This window comes from Equus przewalskii, chromosome X (genome assembly GCF_037783145.1).
Source record: "Equus przewalskii isolate Varuska chromosome X, EquPr2, whole genome shotgun sequence".
Lineage (NCBI taxonomy): Eukaryota > Metazoa > Chordata > Mammalia > Perissodactyla > Equidae > Equus > Equus przewalskii.
Genome location: NC_091863.1, coordinates 10,139,260 through 10,156,204, shown reverse-complemented (window position 1 = coordinate 10,156,204; position 16,945 = coordinate 10,139,260). Strand labels below are relative to the sequence as shown.

The following is a 16,945-nucleotide window of genomic DNA, read 5'->3' as shown; positions in this document are numbered from 1 at the left end:
TGATGTATCTAATAGCCAAGGATTGCCAGTAACCACCAGAAGCTAGAAGAGGCAAGGAAGGATGCTCCCCTAGAGCCTTCAGAGAGAGCGTGGGCCTGCCGACACCTTGATTTTGGATTTCTAGCTTCCAGAACTGTGAGAGAATAATTTCTGTTGTTTAAAACCACCCGGTTTGCACTCCTTTGTTATGGCAGCCCTAGGAAACCAAGGCATCACCTCATTTTCCCATGTGTTTCCTGCGGCACTCAGCATCCTTTTAGGGATCCAAGCTGAAGTCTCGGAATCAATCCTGAACCCCCGTCTCCCTCACCTTGATACCCAGGTCATCATTTCTGCCTCGACTAGGTGGAGAGTCTCCACCTCTTCCCCAGGTGAGTGTGGTTGCCCTGACACTGGCCTGCCCGGTCTCCTAACCATCCATCCAACTGCCTTCTGTATAGCTTTCATAGAACAGCTCTGATTATGTCACCATCATTGTAGCACACATTTTGTGTGTCCCCACTGCCTACAGCTGTTGGCTGCATATTGGAATTACCTGGGGAGAGTTTAAAGCTCTTGTGCCCATCACATAGCTCTGACTAGCAGATCAGAATCTCTGGGAGTGGGGCCCGGGCATCAGTCTTTTCAAAGCTTCCCACTTGGTTCCAGTGTTTTAGGGAAAAAAAAATAGATTCAAGGCAGTGGTTTGCAACCAAGGTTGATTTTGCCCTCCAGGAGACATTTGGCAATGTCTGCAGACATTTTTGGGTTGTCAAAACTAGGGTGGAGCTACTGGCATCTAGTGACTGGAGACCAGGGATGTGGCTGAACATCCTCCAGTGCACAGGACAGCCCCACACCCAGGAATTACCTAGCCCCAGATGACAGATGTGGTCCACACCAGTGAGGCAAATGCACACGCTGCCTCATGCCGCAGTAATGCCCGTGCTGTGTGCCCATTCGCCAGCCCTGTATATTCAAACTTTTCATGCCCCACCTGTTTCCATCATGCGAAGCCTCAGCCTGCTCCTGCCAAACTCATTCTCTTGCTCTCCTTTTGAAAATGAGGTTCAGTGGCATTTTTGCCAGAAGAGAGAGGCTTGTCACCCACTCAAGTTGCTTTTGCCAAACTCAACAATCACTGTTTTGGCAGCTCCTGCAGCTCCTAATGAGGACACTGCCTGTCGTTAAACAAACTGCTGATCCAATTGGCTAAGAGAGGCTCCTGTGTGCTCATCGTTATTGACATTAGCCAGTTTTGTGGCAGTGGCCTGCCTGGGAACCACCTCTGCCACTAAAGAGAAACACTAAGGATGATGGTTTGTACTTACGGAGCTTTATAATTGACAAGAGTTTTCACATACGTCATCCAATTTGATTTGTCATCTCAGCTCTCAGCTTTATATGGTGTCATTTCCTGTAAAGGAAAGTGTAACAGGTGTAGAGGAGGGGCTGAGGAAATACACCAGGAAAGAGAGCGAGAATAAGGAATCAGGAAAGAGAGCGAGAATAAGGAATCAGGAAAGAGAGCGAGAATAAGGAATCAGGAAAGAGAGCGAGAATAAGGAATCAGGAAAGAGAGCGAGAATAAGGAATCAAAGGGTTTTTAAAACCCACCTTGGATGTAAAATCAGAAATTTCATTCTGGTAATGGGAGACAAAAGCTTTGCCAAATTGGTAAAGCTTCGGGAAGGTCTATTTATGGAAAGGACCCAATGTTAGACGATCATAAATTTCTGGCTCTATACTATATTACCAGTTCCTGTGTTTTTTAATGTATGCAACATTTTGAGCACAGCACAGAAGTGTTAATAGTTTGAATGTTATTGCTACTTTACATAAAGAGTATCTTTTCTGCTTTCAGTGTAAGATTTAAGAATTCTTGCTGTCTTTATAATTCTGTTCTCTCCAAAGGCTCACACGTTTGCCTCCAGAACATATCTTTGATTTTATCATGGTGGGTAATTTGAAACTAGGAGTCATTTAGCAAAAATTTCTTTTAAAACACAATTATTTAAAATTCATCCATTCAAGCACACTGGACTGTGACGTGAGGTTGTCTTTGGCTCTGGGTTGTTGCTCTGGGTGTTGATTTTCTTCGAGGGGCAAAGAGGAAGGATTACGCCGGGGCATGTGAGTTACACATGGCATGGGTATGCCTTCTAGGCCCCAGAAACCGTGCAGAAAGCATAGGTCTTGGGGAGACCCACTGGCTCTGAGTCGCCTGTCTTTGTCAGAGGTGGTCACTGTGATGTCTTCCACAAAATACAGTCTTAACTCCTTACTCAGGAGAGAGGTGAAGGGACTTGAGGAATCGGGAGGACACACTGGCTCATTGGAAAGGAGGGAGCGTCTATCACCAGGAGGAAAGAAACGATCCATAAAGAAAACAGTCAATGCCAAGAATGGAAACCAAGATGAATGGTAAAGAGATGAATGAGCCTGTGTCTCTGGAGCTGCATGACCACTAGGAGGCTCTGTCCTCGGGTACTGAGGTGAGGCTGGACTTTGGGGGAAAAAAGTTCCATGAAATGTGAAAATTTCAGAGGAATTAGTAGTTTGAAGGAATACTATGGAAACATCCCTTCTTGGTGATTAATGACTCCCCACTGAAGAGTCATTCTGAGACCAGAAGAAATCTATAACATAGTTCCAGAAAGTTGGAAGAAGTAGGCATTTGACCAGCTTTATGGGTAGCCATGTGACTATGATAAGGACATGTAGGTAGATTATCATACAGTCCCATGCATTCATCCCATTCTCCGTGAATTCCCAGTTAACTGAACAATCATAGCCATAGAACATAGAATAGTGACTCAATTTCTGGCATTTAGTAGGTACTTAATGGACCTTGGTTGAATGAATGAATGGATGAAAGAACCAGTCGACTGGTGATGTCCATAGTGGCCTACACAGAATTCTCTCACCTTGGTCTTGTTGTATTGAACACTTCCATCAATTATTTGGATCACAGGCATGTGAGATACATAAAGCAAATTTACTGTACTTGGAGACTGATATTGTGATTTATAATGAGAAATATATATTTGCTCTTCTGTTTCTGGCACAAAGCTCCTAAAACCCTCGGAATTTCCTGTAATGGAGAGCCATAAAGGTGTCTTTTATTATGTTAATAAGGTGACTTTGAAACCTAAGGATCGGGGCAGGTTGCCAGTGGAGCCAACCATGTGATTAGAGGGTTGGAACTTTCAGTCGTCCCCGCCCCATGTACACACACACCTCCACCTCCAGGGAGGGGAGAGGGCCTGGAGACTGAGTTCAGTCACCAAAGGCCGATGATTTAGTCAATTGTATCTATGTAATGAAGTCACCATAAAAACCCAAAAGGACTGGGTTCAGAGAGCTTCCTGGTTGGTGAACACGTGGAGATTTGGGGAGTTGCACGCTGTGAGAGAGCGTGGATTTCCCTGTACCTTGTCCTGTGCTTTCCTCATCTAGCCGTTGATTCATATCCCTTCATATCCTTTATACTAAACCAGTAATCTAGTAAGTAAAATGTTTCTCTGAGTTCTGTGAGCCACTCAAGCAAATCGATGGAACCCGGGGTGGAGGTCGTTGGAACCTCTGATCTCTAACTGGTCAGTCAGAAGCACAGATGACAACCTGGACTTGAGATTGGCATCTGAAGTGGGGGTATGGAGGAGGACAGTCTTGTAGGAGGATCTGATGCTATCTCCAGATAGATAGTGTCAGAATTGAGTTGAAGTGCAGGACACCCTGCTGGTATCGGAGAATTACTTGGGGGGTGTGAGGAAACTCCTCCACCACACACACACACACACACACACACACACGAATTGGTGACCAGAATCGTTAGAGACAAAATAAACCTGGGAAGATTATTAATGGAATAGATCATAGAAGAAAAATCCAAATTATCTTGACAAGTTGGAAACTGGACCAAGATGTATAGGCCTGGGCATGAAGCCCTATGTATGAGATTAAAATTTCAGTTGAACCACAGGAGCCTCCTATTTTGAGAGTAATGATTGTGAAAAAGACTTGGGAGTCTTGCCCCTGTCCCCATCATTCAACCCAAACCCTTCTCATGGAAGTTCCAATGACTATTTGGTGGGACAAGGTACTTTCTGCTTGTCAATCCTCATCCTTTTTTCTCCTTCTACAGTTTTTGACACTGTTTGACACTGTTAACTTCCTGCCCTTCATGGAACCTTTTTCTAATTCCAAAAATCCCACTTTGGCCTTGTTCTCTGCGTTTCTGATTTTTCCTTCTTAGTCTCTTTTACCTTCCCTTTAAAGTTTTTCCTTTACCTTTATATTTAAAAGTCAATGTTCCTTACATTCCCATCTCCATGTATTTGTAGTCTGTATCTCTCCCTGATCATTTGTTCACCATTCATTTAACATCTATTTGTTGAGGACCTACTATGTGCCAGGAACTGTTCTAGAAGCTGGTAATACAGCAGAGAACAAAACAGACAAAAATTTCTGCCCATAACGGGCTTATATTCTAGCGGAAAGAGAGTCAATACATAAGTAAGTGAATAGATCAATCAGTGTTGGGCCATGGTTAAAACAATAATGAAAATCAAAGCCAAGTAAAGAGATTGGGCATGACAGGGCTACTATTTTAGGCAAGAAAGTCAAGGAGGGTGCCCTGAGAAGGTGGCATTTGCAAGGCTGCTTCTACACCAAGGACTCCCAGATCCTGGTCTCTGGTCGGGCCCTCTCCTTTGGGGCCATAGTCCTGAATGCCTCTTGGACAGCGCCTGCAGGATGCTCCAGGGCCCTGAAAACCCTACATGCTCATCTCCTCTACCAAACTTCCTCCTCCTCTTTGGTTCCCCATTTTGGTTCATAGCGTGACCATTTCCTCACTCAGCCGAGCTAGAAGCTCCACACTCCCCTTGGCATCCTTTTCCACCCCCACGCATAGGTATCCAATCAGATGTCATCCAGGTTCCCTTGCTCCCCCTGCCATAGTTGAGGCCTTCCCTGTCTTGCTTGTGCTATTTCCAGACTCCTAATTCCTTTGCCAGCCTCTAGTCTCACCCTGCCCCGCTCTGTCTTTCACATTACCAACAGAATGACCTTCATGAAGCACAGATTAGAACTCCTTTCAAACCTTCCATCTCCTCCCACTGCCTCCAGGATTAGCAAGGCATTGAACCTCCCTGGTTCCCACCCTACTGGTTCAGCCATCTCCCTTCACTTCCCTCTCACCACACGCACCCTGTGCTCTGAACCCTCTGTCAGAAAAATCATCTCCCCAACACTTTGACGATACCCTTTTTTTCTTTTTTGTATACTGTTCAGTTTTTCCTGAAACATTCTTTCCCTTCCCTACTCTTCTCCCCCCTGCTCTTCCCTACTCTTCTCCCTTCTCTGCCCTTCCATACCCTTTCCTACCCAGCAAGTTTCTAACCATACTGCGGTAAGCGGCTCAACTCTGCAAAGCTGTGCTTCCCCTCCTCTCATCTTTGTGGTGATCGCATAGTGCTTGCAGCAGGTGGGATCACCCTGGTTTTAGGAGGGTTCTCTGGGTCCCATTAACCTGTGGGTTACCTGGAGACAGGCACTGTCTCTTGTGCATGTCTGTGTTGCTTGTAGATGAGAACACTTGAAAGGTTATTCTGTGCATGTTTGCTGAACTGGCTGGAATTCTACAGAAGACTTATATAAGTTGAACCACGTGAAACTACTGTTCTTTTTGGTCAACATCAGCAATTTTGTATGGTTCAATAAATACATCCATCTTGTATCAATATTCGTTATTCTTATTTTGGCTCTCAGAAGTATTCTTACCTTCAACCAGACTGCCTTAAAGCATGGGGTTTAAAGAATTCTTTTCAGCTGTGGGAGACATTTCCCATCTTACACGTTCTACATATCCAATTTTTCTGGCCAAAAATGGATACATACCTCAGAAATGTTATAAAAGTACACTCTGTTTTCTTTCTTGCTATTACCATTTTTTCTATCACGTTTTCTCTGATTCAAATGATTTATCATAAACATCTGTGAGTTTTGAAGTTGTTTATAAAGTGATACAATGGTAACTTCTAGAATTGTCACACATTATCAGCCTAATGAAAAGAAAGCCAAGTTGTAAACAAGATAAAAGTGATGAATTGTCCACTTGCATGTGGTTTTCAGGGTGAAAGTAGGTCAAGGTATCAACTGGAGAAATTGTCAATGTTTTGTCCACTGGTTTTGATGTCCCCGACTATGATACAGAACTGGAGTTGTCCTTAAATTTAGAACAGCTTCCATATTCTGCCTTCCCACTTTGTCAACATTTAAAAATAATATTCTTAAGTAATAGCCAAAAAAATTATTCTATTCTGCCAGTTCTATAATTAAATGACTTTGCTAGATATTTTTTAAATAAAAACCAATAACATAGCTAGACAGAATTATCCCCTTTTGTGCTGAATTGAATTTTGTTTGGGTTTTAGTTCTCACTTGAACTGCTAAGGAAGAATGAGCCTGTCACAAAGCAATAATTGCCATCTTTCTGTCTGAATGCGCCTGAGTAATCTTTGCAAAAATGTTTAAGACCATCCTGCTTGGACGCGTCATCGGGTTTTCCCATGAGCTAGTTACATCACAGATGAATCGCTCTTCAAAAGACTGACATTTTAGCTGCCGTGCTTCTCAATCCCCTCGTCCTGAGACAGCGAAATTGGCTGGGGCCCTAACTGAAGGGAATAGTTGATCGTGGGTGTGGTCTTCTAGTGCCATGATTAAAGTGAAAAATGAGATGTAAAATTAAAAGAAAATGTTGAAACAGGCTAAACTGGTTTTCAAAATCTTTTCTGGTTTAGCAGGGCCAGAGGTATTGAATGCAGAAGGCTTTGGGGATTATCTCAAACTAAGGCCTTAAAAGATCAGGTTGTTGGAGGATTTTGATTCAGGATCTTACACATTTTTTTAAAGTGTTGAATAACAAACCCTCAAAACCTGGGAGAGATTTTTTAGGAGAGGGTGGTCTCTGATTTGTCTTTATGTTTGCCCTTAAGACAGATGTTCAACCCAGCCAGCTAGCAAACTCTGTTCTTGGTCAGGGTACCCTTCACCCTGTGGTTATCAATGGTCATCCCTGTATTTGACTTGAGTTTCTATAAATTTTTTGATAGGGACAATGAAGGTAAGTGGGTCAAGTAAATGCTTAAAAAATGGTGCACAAATTAGTGATGCTTGGAAACATGGCCCATAACCATGATAAAGGCTTATATGCTTGGATGGGTTGAGAATGTTTGTTCAATAATATCGGCGTATGCAAGAAGGCTTGTGAAACCAGTGATCAGAATTATTATTGGTACACTAGCCTTTATGCTGAACATTTAGAATAAGTTTGAAAACACTCTTTTGACTTTGAGGGAGGTTTTAATGAATAAGGCTCCATATAGAAATAACCATGTCCAATAAGAAAAATCACTGTATTTTGATTTTCATTCCAAAAAAACACCAAAATGTCAACTAGATATATATGTAGCATATTATGATTATTTTTACACAAGAAAGGGTGCTTTCTTCTGAATTGGGCTCGAGCTAAAGTTTCTCTTACTATCACATATGTTAGGTATCATCAAGGAATGGATTCTAATACTGAATTGCTACACGGCTATTGTTAAATCCATATTTGGGTTTTCTTCCCGCTTAATGTATTTTTTCCCCTCTTTGATATATATATTTTCAAATCAGTCAATCTAGCTAGCTAGAGATTGTATAAAAGACACATATTAAAGCAAATAAAATAGAGACTTTGATTGCTTTGATTATATTCTGCCAGGTCAGGGATAAATGAAATAAATCAAACTGTGCTGCCCCATTAAGGAGTCCCACGGGAAAGAAAGAGTTTGCTTATGGAGAGATATGCGCTCTCCTGAGAGAAGATACACTGTGGCTGACCAGCTGAGTCACGTGGTGGGAGGGGGCTCTTTTCTTTCTCCTCCACATCCCGTCCTCTGATGTCACAAATCTATTCTTTCCTGGGAGAATTAATTAGCATTCACTGGGTGCAGTTGGCTAGGAGAAAGGGGAGCCAGAGCGCGTGTGTGGGAGAGCAAGAAGGAAGAGCCCGGTGGGGGCGCGGGTTCTTCCCCCCTTGGAGCCGCATTGAGACTTGAGGCACACTCGGGCACAGAACGGCTGTTTTATAACTGGGATCCTCGGTGACGTATGGCTGCCTGCTCCTTGGCAGCTGTCTTTATGGACCAGTAGGCAGAGGGAAAATTGACGCTGACGAGACTTTTGCATCTTGGAAGGGACTGTAATCTACTGTAGTGAAGAACAGAACCTCTCAATCACGCGGGTGTAAATAAGAGACGGAGGGGAGTCCAAAAGAAAAGGAAGAGGAGGGGAAGAGTGTGTGTTGGGGGGAGCGGGGAAAAGCATTTTTGGTGGATGGTATGAAGCCAGCCATGGAAACTGCAGCCGAGGAAAATACTGAACAAAGCCAAGAGAGAAAAGGTACCCAGTGCTCTGACAATAGCCTGTTTAAAGCTTTTCACTGGGGGTGCTTAAAAAGGGGTAGCCCGGTTTTGTGTCTCTTGTAAAATAGCTCTGAAACAATCCCTATGGCATGGGCTTGCTTTAGGGTGGTGGGTTTTTTTGTTTTCTGTTTTTGTTTTTTTTTTTCCTGTAGGCTGGTGTTAAATTAATAGAGCAGCCTTTCTTCAATCCATTCCTGTTCCAAATCTTCCTACTGAACATGGTATTTCGTAGAAGGATGTCCGCAGTTTGTCACCTTGGGTGGCTGGATTGGGGAAACTGTCTTTTTTAAATTAATGTAATGAGTCACAACTTAGGTCATAGGCTCTGCATGTTATATTCCAGGGACGTGGGGTGCATTGTTTTCTGCTGATGCCAAGGAGGAACTGGAGAGGCACATATATTAAATATGCTTTGGTTCCACTAACGCTGTAGTGATTTGGATATTTTCTAATTTTCTTATTGAATACGATTGCTATTTCCATGTATCAGGCCCTGAGTATGACATAGAATAACCATTTACAGTTGGAGCTTGAGAGGGGGTCTGTCAGCTCTGTCGCCAGTGCTGATGGAAAGGCAGGGAGGTCTTCCACTATTTATGACTAGAGAATTGGGGGAGGAAAATTGATAAAGGTCCTGTTCCTTAAAGAGAATCTTAGAACATATCACGGTTCTGACATATGGGATTGCTTTTTTTGGAGAAATAAGCGTTTTGCGGTAAGAAAATGGCAGAAAATAGAGGCTAAAATTAATCTGTCTTTTCCTAGGTAATGACTGATTTCGTGTTTGATACCCCGTAGAATCAGCTCGGCCACTGTTAGGTTAACGGCGTCTCACTGCATTGCAATTTATCTCCCTCACCCAAAGTTAGAAACTGTCAGAAAGGCACAAAAACGGATTCTGTACCCGCAGTGGCTCTCATCAAAAGCTGTCGTGCTGAGGTTATTTCTCATGGCCCTAGCATCCACTGACAGTCACTAAATAATAGTAATTCTCCAGGATAGAGGTACAACTACGTTTTACTTAAGAATATGTAGGTTGAACTGTCCAAAATTGCTGATGGTCAACCATTTTACACCTACAAAACCATCAATTTCGTGTAAATTTCACCTTAACAGCAGGCTTCCTAGAGGCTGTTTGTTTTTATGTGGAATTTCTTCTGTACACAATACTTTAATAACATTTTATCCTAAACAATTTCATTTTTAAAATTATTTTTTGAAGTATGTTAAAATATACGTAATGTAAAATTTGCCATTTTAACCATTTTTAGGTGTATTAAGTGGCATTAAGTACATAGCACTTAAATTTTAAAATCGGTAGTTTAGTCAATCCCTGGATCGAACCTACTGTCCCCCAACGAAAATACAAAGCAAACTGCCAAAAAAAACAAAAAAAAAACCCCTGCCTTTTCTCGCATGTATAAATTTTTAATTTACACGAATGACCAAATAGCAATAAGAGAAGCTCTTGGGAATATTTATGAAGCTGAGGAACTGAGATAAAAGTTTAGGGATTCATTTCCGTGACGATTAGAGACGAAGTTTGCGGGATGATAGAATCATGTAATAGCATTGTTGTGAAGCCTATCGCATTTTATAGCAATTTTTTCCTAAACTAGATGACCTTGTTTAGTACTCACTTTTTATTAACATGGTGTTGGCCAGCAGCAGGTAAAACCATTCTGGTCTCTGCAGAAACTTCCCTTTCGTTTTTCTCCCCAAGAGCTAGCAAGGGGCATAAAACTGTATAAAATCCTTACTGTACAATTGTGTATCTCATTGTCATTTAGTCTCATGGACTGCTATTATTTTATGTCAATTAAATATTATTTAATACCAAAGCTACAGGCTGCCACTACATCCATTGACCATCTGTATATGAAAACTCGTTAGCTGTGGTTTTAGAGATGAAATTAGAAGTAAAAGATAATTCCTGGAGGAACTTTAAAAAGTGCCAAATTGGTAAACATTAGCTGTTTGTTAAGTAATTCAGAAATACCAAGTTAACACAAGAGATCGTCACATGTATATAGTACATGCTTAAGTAAGAATCCAGGCCGGGGAATGTATTTACTGCAGCAACAAGGGTGGTGATGGCTCTGCGACCCACCCAGCATAAATGTTGCTCTGCAGGGTGACTTACATACTAATCTTCATTTAGACCAACAAGTTCACATGCCAGCTGCACAAGGTCAAAACTCACGCAAGTATCATCTCTGTAGTGTCCCCAGTTTGCTCGCCCGTTGTCATTCAAGGCACACACACAGGCATACGACAGTAATCACAAATGTTTGTGCATGCTTGTCGCTCCAGTATTCCTTCAGATTTAACTTTAAATTTGTAAAATAAATGTTTACTTCATTGAAACTAACATTTAAAATTTCGACATAATTAGAGAATGCGTTATATAATTCTTAAGCTGGTGGATCTGATTTTTTTTTTCTTTTAAGCCTTTTAGCAAGGGATCTAATTTACTAAACTTAATCCTACACATTTTGTCACTTCCCACAGAGATTTTAATGCACATATATTTTTCCTCCCCTGTTCCCCCTTTCCCATTTGTTTTCAATAGTTGGTGCTCAGGGAAATACCTGTCTCTGAATTCGGGGTATTAATGTCCAACGGCTAGTACCCAGTAGCTTGTGAATTAACAGCTTTGGATAATTATTACAGTGTTTATTGAGAATATAAATTAAACTTAGCTTTACAAATTGATTTCAACTTTTCTAGTTTGTGCCACTTCCTGAGAGTTTCAGCAGGACAAAGAGAGTTGTTTCTTTAAACTAAATCAGAATGATTTTGTTCCTATTTTAAACAAAAATAATCCAAGTCCTTAAAAGAAAAAAAGCAAGCATATGTGTTTTTGAAACAGTCTCATAGCTTTTGTCACGGAACACTACTGGATGATCAAAATTCACAGAGAATATTTAGTGTTATTCAGGAATTTTTAAGGAAAGCAATTAGGTTTTCTCAGATGGATGTAAGAAATGCCAAATTATTATAAATGATGGTCTTTAAATTGGAAGCATTAAATTAGATCAAAGTGTGAGGATTGAGTAAGCAGCTTCACTGAAATGGAATAAGTGGAGGAAATGAATAAGACAGAATCAAAGGAAACAGATTATGGGACTCAATAATGAAGAGATGGACAGTTAGGTTTCTATTTATTTCTGTGGAGTATTACTTGATCTCAATTCATTTGTGAAAACCAATGCTTCTGGAATTGCTGGGAGTGCGTAATCAGGGGGTAGGAAAACAACTGAATCAATTGCCCTATTGTGTGAAAAAAACCTAAGTATCTGTGATGAAAATTATTTTTATTATATGTAGGAAATTGGAATCTATGGAAACAATTACACTCAGGCTAGTTAAGCTCCTACGAATCGTTGCTGAAATAAATTCCAGAATTCCTGGCATCAAATTGAGTTCCTAACCACATAGGAAGAAAAATGTAGTAAATTGGAAATAATGTATAATTTAAATTATAGGACGTAGGCAAGGTAAGAAGTGAATTCAAATTGTTGACTCGATTAAAAAATTAACATCCATTTAAATCTTTTTAATCAAGTGAATATAATTTCTTGCATGTTTGGGGTTTTTTAATTTAGCAAAATGTGTGTACTTTTGGCCCCCTCTTCTTTTTTGTTTAGGAAGAAAAGCACTCCTCTAGAATATATGACCTATATGCTAAAAACCCAGAGGGACACATTTAACGTGTTACACTATTCCTGGTGCTCTATGAATTATTCAGTTTTGAGATTTTTTACTGATGTTTTCCTACTTGATTATATGAATATGGTACAGAGAAAGTTTCAAATACAGTTTTTCCCTGTGAGAATCTGCCAAGGAGGACATTTGAAGAGAGGGTGTCTGGGGACTAGTCTTAGAGGAAAGCATGGCCGGCCAGATGGTGCTGGACATATGTGGTAGGTAGGATACAGTTCGCTTTTATTTTATGTTGTTTTTTTAGAATATGTAAGTGTGGAGAAGATGTCAACGAGTCATTTGGTGCATCTCCTACTTTTATATTACTGTTTCTATTAGCATACTTTTTAAGACTTGGCCTTGTTATTTCATTAGACAAAGAATTCTGACCCATTTTTGGAAATTTAGATTTGACTTCCTTGAAATTGAGTGGAAATTTTGAATTCAGATTGTAATTTTAAACATCATGTTTCTCTGTTATTTGGAGGTACAGGTTAATTTAGAGTAAATAATCTTAATCAAAGGACTCATTAGCCTTATGTATTGGAGAACGTGTGAAATAGCCAGTTGTCCCCATGACGTAAATTTCCCCTCACTGGGACTGGTGATTAACTGGATTGTTTCAAAGACACTCTCTTGCTTTTTTCTTCTTGAGAGCAAACGTACATCCATGTAAGATGGTTGACTGGGACTAGGGATGGCTATGGGATGGTGGAGGAAGGTGACACCCACTGACTTTTGAGAGAGGGAAGCTGCAATCCTAGCTTCACGATGTACCTGGTGGTTCATTCACTTCTTCATTTTTTTATTCATTTAATAATGTTTTCCTTTGAACCCTCATCCGTCCTCTGAGCTCACATCATGGGCATAGAAGGGTGCTATCTCTTCTTGGGGACCATTATGTCTAGTATAATCTTGGTTTTCACCATAATTTTGCTGACTGGTGGCAGATTAAATAGCAGACGACAATGCCAGAGAGGAGAATTTTGATCCTTAGCCATCACACTGATATTTCTCTTCAGAGAACATGTAATAAAGGAAAAGAAAATAATGTCCTATTTTGTAGGCTGATTTGATTAATTGCATTAACTTCTTTGTATAGTCAAGCCTTACTAGCTATATTCTGTATCAAAGGTCAGCACACTTCCTCCGTAAGGGGCCAGAGAGTAAATATTTTAGCTTTCGTGGGCCGCACAGTCTCTCCAGTAACTACTCAAATCTACCATTGTAGCATGAACCAGCCATAGATAGTGTCTAAACAAATGGATGTGGCTGTGTTCCAATAAAACTTTACTTACAAACACAGGTGGCCATTGTTTGCTGATCCCTGCTGTATTCTATAGTGTTGTTATAACTTTCCTTTAATATTTTAAATAATAGCTGAAAATGAAGGATGGCAGACACAGCTTTCGAAGACCTTGCCCAGGGAATATGGTCTTTCTAGGAAGCTTAGTCTTTGTCACTTATTTGCTTCCGGTGATAATTTCCTAGATGCTAGAAAGTATAGCAGGCTGCAGCTAGTTATTCAGCCTTGTCACTAAATCACATTATCTAAGTAAATGAAAAAAGTATACAAGGCATTGTTTTATTTTCCTTTCCCCATTTTCCATCATTTGTTTCATATCCACCTTTGGTGATGACCACTCACAGTTGTGTCTATCACCATCAGCCACCACCGCTCACCTCAGCCCCAACCAGAAATAGTATCTCAGATGTCACAGTTTTTTTGTGCTTCTTCAAGAATATGGATTGGTCTCCTGCCCATCCCTGTCTTCTACTCTCTAAGGTGAACATTTGCAGTCTTCCCTCTGTAGGGCATAAACCAGGATTTTCCTGGGTGTGCACATTTTCCCATTTCTTGCCAGTTGCCCAGAATCGACAGTGTTTTAATATACCATTCAAGCTGAGGCTTCTCCTTGGAATCATGTGACTCCCTTCTAAGTGTTAGAACCCTGTTCCTTTAAACAAAATATATGCTGTATTCTTTGAAATTTTAGAAGTAATTTTATATTTAATGTCTTTAGTTAGGTTTGGCTCAAAAATATAAAACAGACATGATTTTCTTTTCTTTCATAGCTAAAGATTTACTGTTGCAAAAAGGCCTTCCCAGAAGTATTGGAAAATGTCCCTCCACTTGCCGATCCCATCTCCAGATCTACTGGAGTTGGTAGTATTATGCTGAATTAAGCGTCTCAGGCATGGCCACCATGTTTTTCTCAGAAAACACGTTAGCATTGGGCAGTCCGTGGTTTTTCATTGTCATTGCCTAGAAGCCTTCGTTGCCCAAATGTCTGCAGACTTCCCCATCTACGGAAGGAGATGAGGACAGAGAATGGATATACCCTATGCACAGATTCCCTGAAGTGCATGGCCTGGCTTGGGTGAGGTCAGTGTGGTGGGGGACCTGGAGAGCCGTTTCTTGGTCCAGAGTCCCAGGGTGCTCCCTTGCATTCAACCAAGTATTTATTCAACCAAACATTTCTTGGGCACCTACTGTGGGAGGTAAGGGGGCATGGAGAGAGAAATTTTTTTAAAGGACGATGAAATTTTTCAGATCAGAAGTGGTTGAGCTACTTGGAATCCTCTTGCTTGAGGTCGATGCCAAGGGCTCACAGCCATTTTACTAAGAGATCAGATCATATCGTGAGGCGACTTGACCTTCTTCTGGTTCTTTCTACCAGCCGCACTGGGTTGTTTTGCTTTCAGAGAATGTGGTACAACCCATGTCTGAGAAAGAATCTCCTGGACAGTAAAGCAAAAGTCTAAATCCAGGGAAGGCTGAGAGTTAAGAGGTTTTTAGAACCCTGAAACAGCATTAGTAGCTTGAGACCTGAAACATTTCTTGAGGAGCCACAGAAGCACAGCTCACCTCAAATGGACCTCAGAAAAACTCTTGTTGCGCTAACCATGGCTTCAGCAAAAGAGGGGATGATTGCAGCAAATGCACAGTCTGTGGTAGGGTATTGTGGTGCCTTCAAAACTGTGCCCTCTGGAGCCAAGTTGCCCAGGTTTCTACCCAGGCTTCTCTACCCCCTGGCTGCATGATCAGGGGCAAGGGACTCACCTTCTCATTGCCCTCGGCTCTTCATTTGTAAAGATAGAATAATAATAGTACCTATTTCCTAAGATGGTGGTGACAAATGAGGAACGGGTGCAGTGTGCTTTGAATGATGACTAGCGCATCATAAGCACTCCGTAAATTACGGCTGTCATCATCCTCATCATCATCATCACCACCATCATCAACATCACTGTCATCATCACAACAGAAACAGCAGGAGCAAAAATACTGTCATTGGGCAGTATTGTCCTAGCATCTTTTTTTTCCCTTAAATGACTTAAAGTAAAAATGTCTTTTAATCTTGAAGCCAAAAAGGTGTTTCTTTAAAACACCACCTAGAAAAGTATGTCTCTGTTTCCCAGTTGGAAATACCCTGAATGTTTTCAGAGATGGTGGAGAGTGGAGTTGGGATTTCGTGAAGGCTTTGCGAGGTTTCCAGCGTACCTGGTCAGGGCATTTGGGGTTTGCCCCGCAATGTGCTTGTCTGCTTGGTCCTTATCTCCAGCGATCTGAGGTGCCACATGGAGCATTGTAACCTCATCTTCTGGTGGAGTAATTACCCACGTCAATGTCAGAGTTTCTTTTTTTTAATATTTGTGGCACCCTAGAAGACGTAACCCTTTATTAGGTTTTATGGGACTCTCAAATATAAACTGATCATAGTGACCTTGTGACCTCTTATGGATTTCAAGATTGTAATTCGACTAATAGTTACCAGCAGCCTACTCTGTATCAGGCAAATTGGGAGATATTTTTCTCTCTAATTCCCTAAGAAGTGAGAAATACAGTCATATTACCAGATAGGGACCTGAGTCCCAGGAGGCCATTTGTCACCTTGTCTGTGAGTAAGCAGTGGTTCCAGCCCAAGACCAGCAGCCCTTTCTCTTTAAAACACTGAGAGATGATTGATTGGAACAGGATTTAATCCAGAACTTTCTAGACTCTGAAGTACTGAGCTTAAGATGAGGTGACAGAGAATACCACAGATGTCAGTGGGAGGACAGGAGTTTCATCCAAGATTCAGCAGACCATGGGGTTAATTGATAGATTTTCAAGCTGGGACTGGGTACCATTATGGAGAATGAGCCTGGATTCTGTAGCTGCAGTAATTATGGCGCTCTGTGGGTCTGAAAGTGAAATAGAAAAGTATTATTTGAGAGGCCAGATTTTCATTATAGTGTCTGCCCAAAATGAGCATTCTAAGGGGGGAAAGGGGAGATGGAGAAAATAAGGAAAGAAAAGAAAATTTTGGTGATTTCTATAAACTTACATTCAAAAATGGAGAAGGAGACTCCAACGTTCTCAATTTATTATGCTGAGTTGATTAGATGGTACCGTCAGGTTGCATTTCAATAGCAAATTTTTAACCTCCCCATTTCCTTTAACTTTATGGTAAAAGAATAAATTAAAATGCTGATATAGAATCTTTGCTGGAGATAGAGACACTGACTCTTTGCCACCTGAAATTGGCAGTGAACAGCAGAGCTGAAATGGAAATTGGCAGGTACCACTGGATGTACCCAGGCTCAAAGAACCACCAGTACCATCCTGTGCCAACCCTGGGGGACAGGGCTAGCCCCTTGAGCAGTCCAGGTAAATACAGCCTCGGGGTGAATTCTAATAGCAAGTCAACTGTTATCTTTAATATTATTTGTCATGGATATTTCAGTTTGGTGATATTTTCTGTTTTGCTTGATGCATTAATTTGTTCACAAGGGCG

The 16,945-nt window shown here is 41.1% G+C and overlaps 1 protein-coding gene across 6 annotated transcripts in view; it reads left to right on the top strand.

The window, feature by feature from the left end:
* The window catches only part of GPM6B (glycoprotein M6B), a 152,373-nt gene that overhangs the window by 98,454 nt on the left and 36,974 nt on the right, over positions 1–16,945 (top strand). The window contains exons 1-2 of one of the 6 annotated variants that reach the window (XM_070603715.1): positions 7,908–8,436; positions 16,699–16,818. The exons of 2 other annotated variants lie outside the window; for them this stretch is intronic. In XM_070603715.1, the coding sequence (XP_070459816.1) occupies positions 8,376–8,436; positions 16,699–16,818 (181 nt within the window). In that variant the 5' untranslated portion in view covers positions 7,908–8,375. Of the gene's footprint in view, positions 1–7,872; positions 8,437–16,698; positions 16,819–16,945 lie in introns of those variants that run through there. 3 more of the 6 variants (XM_070603716.1, XM_070603719.1, XM_070603717.1) reach the window with 3 other exon arrangements.